Source organism: Corylus avellana, chromosome ca1 (genome assembly GCF_901000735.1).
Source record: "Corylus avellana chromosome ca1, CavTom2PMs-1.0".
Taxonomy (NCBI): Eukaryota; Viridiplantae; Streptophyta; class Magnoliopsida; order Fagales; family Betulaceae; genus Corylus; species Corylus avellana.
In genome coordinates this window covers 12,122,033-12,131,667 of record NC_081541.1, presented here as the reverse complement: position 1 = coordinate 12,131,667, position 9,635 = coordinate 12,122,033, and the positions used below count along the sequence as shown (strand labels likewise).

Below are 9,635 nucleotides of genomic sequence, written 5' to 3'. Positions count from 1 at the left end.
TTTCCACTGTCCGGTCTTCATGGGAGTTTCTTCGATGGTACTTCTCAACCATTTTTTTTTTTAAATATTTTATTTAAAAAAATACGTGTCACAATATTATTAGCGCTGGCATCTCGTATTAATAGTTTAATGGTTTTCGTTCAATTACTAACAAAAAAACGCATTGAGAGAACATATTAGTAGTTTTTAGTTTTAGTCACTCTAGAGAACTTTTGCAACTGTGTCAAAATTTGCATTTTTTTCATAGATTTTAAAAGATTTACAAATGACGTGTCAGTCGTAGATCAAGTTTGTCTCCCACATCCCGATGCACCCGGGCGTAACTTTATCATGCTCTCCAAAGGACCACCACCCTTCAATTTGGAATTTGAAATGTCTCCCTCTCCAGAGAGACGTTATAAACTTTTAACCTTTTTATAATAACTCTGTCTCACAGACACAATTTAAAATTATTATTATTATTTTTTTAAAATCACTAAACCTCGCAGTCTCCATTTAATGCTTGAACTACGCACGGCCTTTCACTACACAGTAATGGTAGCTCTCACTTGTTTCTCTCTCTCTCTCTCTCTGCTCTGACTCTGACCCAAATACCTCGAATTTTTTTCTCTTAATTGCTTCTCTTGCTTCGTCTCAGAAACGCTTACCCACCACTGGAGTTTTTGGTGAATTTATAGTAGACAGAAAAAGAAAGATCCAGAGGCATAACTCATTGCTTCAAGGTGGATTTTTTTTTTTTTTTTTTTTTTCACTTTACCTATCTCTTTTGAAAAATTTATGATTTTTTGTTTCTGGGTTGTGAGATTTGTGGGTTTGGCTTGGTTGCTGCTTTTCTTACTTTGGGATAGTGTGTGTTTGCTACTTTCCTTAGCTTGATTAGATTCATTGGTTTGTGGGTGGGTGGTGTTTGGTTGATAAGAAAATGTGGGGAGCGAGGAAGGGATTGATTATATGTCAATGTCATGTTCTGATATAGATTGAACTGAGATAACTGAAATCTCTTACTCTGTCTAGATTGCTTTTGTGGTTTATTCGAATGACATAATTTTGAAAGCTCAATGCAAAATATTGCAAAATATGTTGACTTTTTCTGGTACACATATATAGATCGTGGAATTTATATTGGTATTTTTTTTTTTTTTTTTTAATTTCGTTTCTCAGTCAAATCAAATAGAGGGTTCGTGCTTCATTTTCGCTTTGAAATTTGCGGTATTTGGTTGAGTGAATTAGGGGATGCATGTAGTTTAGTTAAGTCTTTGTCTATCACCATTGATTTAGAAAGCTTAGTTGCTTGAGGTTCATAGGATGTGGTATTGATTTTGAAGCAGAAATGGTTGTCTCCTGTTGGTGATAATACTGATACTTAGATTTAAAGCTAAGGGATTGTTTGCTGCATCTTATGCTTCTGTTTCATATTTCTGGAGTCCTGTTAGTAGTTTCTTTACCATAATAATAAATAGGAACAGGTAGCAATAATATCTTATGCCGATGTTTTCAGTATCTTTTTGAAGTAGTGCTTTTCTGTAGTTGGTTTGGGGTAGATGCTTGCAGGGTAGATGCTTGCTGTCTGAGTATAGCTGAGGGTGCTTGATCTACTGTCTGATTGAAGTTGCTGAGACTATAAGGAGCTTCTGTAGTTGCTTCAGATCTAGTTGTGTTTTGATGCTGTTGGCTTTAACTGCTGATTTAAGTTTTGGATTTGGGGTCTGTTTTGTATTGGGTTTTGGCTGTAGATATAGTGATTGTTAGTATATGTCTCTATTTTGCTCTAGCTGGGTTGAGGTTGTACACGGTTTTCTTGAGATATGGCTTTTATAGGTGCTGTATAGTTTGGATGTTCCTTACTGTACAGAAAAGTGTGTAGGAGACTTGTTGTTCCCTTGAGTTTCTAGCTAAAAAGAACTAGAGTGCATTGTACTCATTGTTGAGATTCGAAAGTTTTACTCATTCATAAAAAAATAAAAAAAACAGGTAGCAATAATAAGGTCAATTTTAAAATTCAAGGTCATCTGATAAAAAAAATTATCAGTATTTTAAAATATTTGTGGTCTTTGAAAAAACCTGATGCAATGTTTCCTCGCCCCTTCTCTCTCAAATAGTTAAACCTCTACATATTCAGGATTGATTCTATGAAATGTATAATTTTTTGGTATTGTTAGGACTTCGAATGTATGACTTGTTGGGTGCATGAATTGTGTTCACCTGTCAGAAAAGATTTTTTTTTTTTTTTTTTTTTGGAGAAGTGGTTTAAGAAATCCAACTTGGTTGAGGATTAATAATTTATTTTTTGTTTGATCATATTGCAGATGGACTTAGGTTGGAGAAAGGGAATTTGTTGCTTCTCTTGCTTCTTCAGTTATAAACTTTGAAGTAGGTGGCCCCCCCTCCCCCCTCCCCTTTTGGCATTTTCTGCATGAGAAAAATGGGAGTGGAGAAAGAAGGTTTAAAAAATGGAGGAGGTTATGTAGGCAATTTCTTACACCTATTTGACTGGACTGCCAAATCTCGAAAGAAGTTATTCTCAAGCAAGTCAGATTTACCTGGTATAATTGTATTCCACGTGACCAAAATATACAATGTCAAATATCTGTGTTCCTGTTCAGATTGTAATCTTGTATATATGATTGGTATCTTTCATTTTTTTTTTTTTTTTCATTTGGTGTAGAGCATTCCAAACAAGGAAAGAAGAGCGACGGGAACTTGCCAAGGACACGTCACCATCTGGTCAGAATATGGCTACTCATTGTTTTTGTATTGAAGAACCTATTACTTAATTGGTATAATTTAATCTAAGACAGTTTTCCAATTCTCTTAATGTGCAGATAGATGAAGATGAAACTGGAGCAGGCTCAAGTATCAAAGGAAGTAGTGACTATAGTTGTGCTTCATCAGTCACAGATGAAGATGGATATGGAAGTAGGGCCCCTGGGGTAGTCGCCAGGCTCATGGGATTAGAATCCTTACCCACATCCAACTCTTCTGAGCCCTACTCTACCCCTTATTTTGACACTCAGTCTCTTCATGATGCTCATTATCACAGGAAAGATTTTGATTATCATCATGATCGTCAAATCATGTATTCTGGAAATCTGCTGAATAAGGTAGAGGGCCCTGTGCGGAACATTGTGGAGTCAAAACCCCCAAAGATGCTAAGCAGACCAATTGAGAAGTTCCAAACTGAAACTTTACCTCCTAAATCAGCTAAATCAATTCCAATTACACACCATAAACTTTTGTCCCCTATCAAGAGTCCTGGCTTCATTCCCACAAAGAATGCTGCTCACATAATGGAAGCAGCTGCGAAAATTATTGAGTCTGGACCCCGAGCTGCTGCCAAGGCCAAATTGCCTCTGGTAGGTTCTTCGTCAGTACACTTGAAAGTTCGGGATCTCAAAGAAAAAGTGGAGGCTGCGCGGGAAGTGCCTATGGTTGGGTCTTCTTCCATAAGCCTGAAAGTTCGAGACCTAAAAGAGAAAGTTGAAGGTGCTCATAAAACTTCCAGGGTTGCTGAAGCGTCTCGAAGGCCAGTTGAGTCTACTGCTGCCAAGCATCTTAACGGACAGTCTATGAACAAAAGCTGGAATGGATCCATAGATACTCCTGACATAGAAGAAGGCTCCTCTGGTTTAACGAGTAAGACAAAGTCCATTTCACTTGCAATCCAAGCAAAGGTCAATGTCCAGAGAAGGGAAGGGATAAATTCAAGTGCCAGCAGAAGTTTGGCTAGACAGAAAGAGCAGAGTGAGGTTAACATAAGCCAGCCCTTCAAGAGCCAGCCAACTATTCATAAGAATTTGCATAGGAAATCTTCTATGCATAATGCCTCTGGAGTTTTAAGGCAGAATAATCAGAAACAAAATTGCCTTATGGACAAAGACAAATTGCCTTCAAAGCCTTCTGGTTCGAACTTGCAGAGTAGAAAAGTGCTGTCTGGTGATTCATCCTTTGGGCGTCACAAAAGCTCAAATAAGTCCACTGGGAGCTCCAAACTTGGATCCAGGAAGCTGGGCTTAGAGGCAGCAGATGGTGATAAGGAAGCATATTCTAGTTCAAAGAATTTTTCTAGGAAGAAACGAACAATAGATAGGGACTTTCACTTTGAGAAAAATCAGAATGCTGATAATGTGTTGAAAAACAAAAATCAGAAGCCAGTTCAATCTAAACCAGTTATGGACAGGGACTTTAGTTGGGCTCAGGATAGCAGAAAGAAAGGCATCGATGTTGTTTCTTTTACATTCACAGCGCCACTGACACGATCAATGCCTGGTTCTGACACCTCTTGTCAGGTTGCACATAAAAATAATGGTAATTGCATGGATCACCGAGGTAAAAGAGTGTTGCTTGAGTCAGATAGTATGAGATTATCGTCACTGGGATACAATGTGATAGGGGCTGATTCTTTGAGTACGCTTTTGGAGCAAAAATTAAGGGAATTAACTTATGGTGTTGCGTCTTCTCCCTGTGACTCCTTGAAAGTGGGGTCAGCTTCTAGTTCGCTGTCGATTTTTCAAGATCCAGTACCCCATGTCGATGCAGTTAGCTCCAAGCCAATGTTACATGAGAAGAGAGACCAATATGAATTTGTTACAGATAAATTTGGTGGCTATGAATCTGACTTGTCCTCCACTAATCCATCTGCCTTCAGATGGAAAAACAAGTTTCAGGTACATCAATTCTCAACAATTTTGAGAACTTTTTTTGGTATTTCTTTACCTTTGTTCAATGGGCTTGCAGATTCTTAGTGATGCTAGATACAAGTAATCTAGTATTTTTCGTTCTAGATGCTTTGATCTTTGGGTTTTATATCTGGATATTGGGCAATCAAATCTGTTATCTTTAGAAGCAGACTTATCTTTTAGAACGAAGCTGTTTGGTTGGGCCAAACCGCAATTGTTTAACCAACCACTTATAACCATCTGGTAAAGTGCATTTGTCTTGTTTTTATGGGGTCACTCTTATTGATTATTACCAAGGTTTTTGCCTGCTTAAATCCGTGCGTTTTACACTTCTGTATAATTTAAATGCAGGATGGGCATTTCAGTTTTAAGTTAACTCTTTTTAGAGTCTTGAGAGTTTTATTGTTTGGGTTGATACTCCTCCAACTTTTAGCAAACTGTGAAAGTTAAAATCCTCCCGGTGTTCCAAAATTTCGATCTTAATCGTATAGCATAATAGTCCTATTGCTTAACCAACCCTTTCATTTTCAATTTTCTGACTTGGTTATGCTAATTTAGTTTTTGTTAAAATTTGTGAACCCTTTTGAGCCATGTGGTTGGGGTTTGTTACCAATAGTTTCAATACATGCTCTAAAGATCCCTCCCTTCCCCCAATTTTCTTGCATTGTCAAAATTTAATTTTGGTGCCCATTTGTCCCATATCATCTAATGGTAGTTTACTCAAATCCAATTTCTTCAGGGAGCCGATGAGATGGATGAATGTAGCAGCAATCACACTGACGCTGGACCATTGCCCAATTGCCGACATCCTAGTCCAATCTCTATTCTAGAGCCTTCCTTTTCGACTGAAAGTTGTGACTCTTCAGTTACTACCGATAGTTACAGTGTGGAAGGTAAAAGCAGCATATCCTTTTTGATTACAGATTTAATTGTTTTATCCCCATGTAAGCATTATCATTCAGTCACAATGCTAAGCATTCACAATTACTTCCAGGAAGCAAGTTGTGTTCATCTGTTCAAGCTCAGGAAGTTCTTGGTTTGAGTTCTTCAAAGAAGTCCCATTCAGTAGAAGCTGATACAGACTTATCAGATTCGGCTTCTTCCACATCAACTGGAGCAGTGGTGGAAAAATATGCCACCAGGTCAATTTTGAGAGGTCTTGTGAGATCGACCAAGTGGGAAATAGAATATGTGAAGGAGATACTTTGTAATGTGGAATTAATGTTTAAGGACTTCTCATTAGGTCGAGCCCGTGAGATCATAAACCCTCATCTCTTCGATCAGTTGGAAAGTCGAAAAATACAATGGGAAACTGATAGTGGCGAGTCTAGGCTAAGGCGGAAGGTATTATTCGATTGTGTGAGCGAATGCCTGGACTTGAGAAGCGGACGATTTGTGGGTGGGGGATATGGAGCATGGGTGAAAGGGGTAGCAATGGTGAGAAGAAAGGAGTGGTTAGCAGAAGAAGTGTACAAGGAAATTTGTGGTTGGAGAGGGTTGGGGGATTGTATGGTTGATGAGCTTGTAGATAAAGACATGAGCAGCCAGCATGGAAGATGGCTGGACTTCCAATTAGATGCATTTGCATTGGGGGTAGAGGTTGAGGGTGAAATATTCAATTCTTTGGTTGAGGAGGTGCTTGCTGATATCTGGCAGCTTTAATATGCGTTCAAGAGTGATTACTTTTGACCACCGTTGTAAGTCTCAAAATGTTCTTTTTTCTTTTTGGGAGCATATTGTATTGTCAGAAAATCTTTATATAATTCCTCAATTTATAGCTTCTTTTACTGCATTCTGATTCATCTAGTCATATTTTTACCTTCAAAGTAACATTGCATATAGTTTATCCCTTCAACCTTAAATCAGCTTATTAAGGGTGAGTTTGAATCCACACGTGAAAGATTACTATGATATTTATTAATCAAATTATTAATTCACATGTACCAACATTACTGTGGTGCTTGTAGTCATCTTGCACACCTAACATTTTACCATCAATCAATGTATACCTGCACATGAAGTTCCCTCTGTGAAATGAATCTATCATACCAAACCATTGAGGAAAATAACAAAAGGGTCATCTCGACCTATCATAATAAAATTGAATTCAAAGTCTTTAAATTGGCCTTTACACAAGATTTAGCCCGCACCGCACCACTTTAATGCACGTGAAAACCTAAAAAAAGTGCTTCTAAAGAATGTCAATGGCCTGGTGCTATTACTGCGTTGATTACATTTAATGGGCCTAGTGACACCACTAATATCTTATTCGGCCAGGATCAGGCTTAGAACTACCGCACCATGCGGTAGCCCAAAACGACCCAATTTGGGTCCTTTAGGGCAATAAAAAAATAATTTTTTAAAAGAAATAATATAAAATTCATTTAATATTAAAAAAAATCAATAATTTAAAAAATAAAAATATTAAAAAACTAAAAAACTCTACTGCACATCATCTTCATCTTCTTCTTCTTCTTCTCCAGCTCATTCATTTCTTTTCTTCTTCATCTCCCCCAGCTTGCACACCCCTTTTTTTTTTTTTTTTTCACTACCATTTACCCTTTTTTTTAAGGCAAGCATAATTTTCCATGCTTCATCCATGGAAAATGACAAAAGCATATAAAATTAATTTTTAGGGGAAAGTCCACATAACCCCCTCAAACTATCACTCAATTGCCAATGTCCCCCCCCAAACTACCAAAAATTGTCAATGTTCCCCCCAATGACAAAATTACCCTTAGTAAAATATAAACAAAAATACTAAAACTTCTAGAAAAAACCTAAAACTAACAAAAAAAAAAAAAAAAAATCCAAACTTGGCCAATTTTTTCTTTTTTAAAATCAATTTTATAAGAAAAAAATTAAAAAAATTTCGATTTTTTTTTTAAATAAAATTGAAAATTTTCGTTATTTTATTTTATTCTTGTTTTATAATTTTATTTCAATAAAAATTTACGTTTAAAAAAATAAAATTTTCGCTTAATAAAATGAAATTTTTTGTTTTTTAAAACTAAAAAAATAAAAATAGTTTTTTAAAAAAATAAAAATTTCCGTTTTTAAAAATAAAATAAAATTTTTGTTTAAAAAATATTATTTTTAAATTAAAATTTTTCGTTTTTAAAAAAAAATCATTTTTTTTTTTTAATTTATAGGGATATTTTTGTCTTATTGAAAAATTTATAGGGGCATTTTTGTCTTATTGCTAGCCTTAAAGGGGACATTGACAATGTTTTGGTAGTTTAGAGAGGACATTGTCACAATTGAAAGTTTCGGGGGGACATTGTCAATTGAATGGTAGTTTGAGGAGGGTATGTGGACTTTACCCTAATTTTTATATAAAACAGCCATGGATGGACCATTTTTTTTTTAATCCTTAAAGAAAAAAGTGTGAGAGTTGGGGGAGATGAAGAAGAAGAAGAGGAGGTGAAGATGGAGAAGTGTTTTCTCTGATACGAAGCTCTAGGGAAAGTTTTTTGCTCTGATACAAAAGCATATAAAACTATCCCAGGCCAATTGCCCAGAAATCAAAAAAGAGCAGGACCCAATAAAACTCACAATCTTTCCAAAACCAACATTTTCTTTCCATTCCCCAACATTTTCTCAGTAACCAAACCGAATATCCACCAACTCAAGCTAAATCAAGAAAATCAATGGAAAAGAAACCTCCAAATTCAATACCCATATGAAATAGGACCCAAAATTTATACCAATTGAAATGGAGTTTTGAGTTTAGAGGCCTCCGGGCTCCGGCAATGGTTCACCGGAGTACGCCTGCCCACGCCGCCACCTCGTCCTCTCGGTTCACTCTCCCTCTCTCCGCCTCCTTCTCTCTCCCTGAAATCTGTTTCTGGTTCTCCTTTTTTTTTTTTTCGTAGTTTTTTAATTATTATTGTTTTATAATTTTTAAATTTTAATGAATTTTATATTATTTGTATTTTAAACCTAATTTTTTAAAGTGGAAAACGGTACCGTTTTCCACTAACCGCAAACTACCGCATAATATTTAGTGGAAACTTCACTTAACCTCTCTGAACTTCCATCACTTTTGCAAATACCTTTTCAAAGCTCAAAAACTCTCAATTTAGTATTCGAACTTTCAATTTATTTTGCAATTCACTACAAAAAAACCATTTTTTACTGACAGGAGTTTTCTGACGTGTTCTAGTGTCCGACACGTCAGAAAATTTTTCTGACGGGTCGTTTCTGACGCGTGTCGAGTGTCAGAAACGTAGGTGTCAGGAAAAAAAATTTCCTGACGTGTTAGTAGGCAACACGTCAGAAAATTCTGACGTGTGAGAATTACCACGTCAGAAAATTTTCTGACGTGGTAATTCTGACACGTCAGAAAATTAAAAAATTAATTTTTTTTTTTTAAAAAAAATTTTCTGAAATTTTGTTTTTGAATTAAAAATTTATTAATTTAAATTATTATTATTTTTTTGAGAATTCCTGCCGTGCAGGTAATGCACACCATAAACACATACATGTGTTTATGGTGTGCAGAGATGGATCACCATCTCTGCACCATGGGTGCAGAGATCGCACATCTCTGCCATCTCTGCAGAGATGGTGCACTTCATAATCTTCCTTGAGCTTCTTCTTCGATCATCGATCTTCTTTTTCTTCTCTACTCTTTTTTTTTTCTTTTTCTTCTCTTCTTCTTCTCTTCGATCTCCCTTTCTTTTTCTTCTGCACGTTCTCTTCTTCTTCTTTTTTCCCTTTCTTTTTCTTCTTCTCTTCTCCTTTTTTTGGTTCTCCTTCTTCTGCCTAATTTCTTGCATCTGCCGTGGAGAGAAGGGAGAGGAGACAGACAGACTGTGGGAAAAATAAGTGAGGAGGAAAGAATAAAAAGAGAAAAAAAAGTGGAGGGAAAATAAGGAGGGGGAAAAATTTCAAAATTTCGGTCTTTTTAGAAATTTTTCCTTTTCCTGACGTGCAATATTTAGCACGTCAGAAATT

General features: G+C 36.3%; 1 protein-coding gene across 2 annotated transcripts; it reads left to right on the top strand.

Annotated features, from left to right (window-relative positions):
* The first annotated feature begins 515 nt into the window (after nt 1-515).
* Nucleotides 516-6,451, top strand: LOC132167903 (uncharacterized). Of its 2 annotated transcripts, XM_059578945.1 has the most exons (7): nt 516-537; nt 638-722; nt 2,307-2,543; nt 2,666-2,724; nt 2,823-4,664; nt 5,416-5,569; nt 5,671-6,451. In XM_059578945.1, exons 3-7 carry the CDS (start codon nt 2,414-2,416, stop codon nt 6,336-6,338), a joined length of 2,853 nt encoding a protein of 950 aa, XP_059434928.1. In that variant the 5' UTR covers nt 516-537; nt 638-722; nt 2,307-2,413; the 3' UTR covers nt 6,339-6,451. The 2 variants fall into 2 exon arrangements, with proteins under 2 accessions (XP_059434928.1, XP_059434927.1); XM_059578944.1 differs by lacking the exon at nt 516-537 and having other exon boundaries at nt 548-722.
* Nucleotides 6,452-9,635: the final 3,184 nt, after the last annotated feature.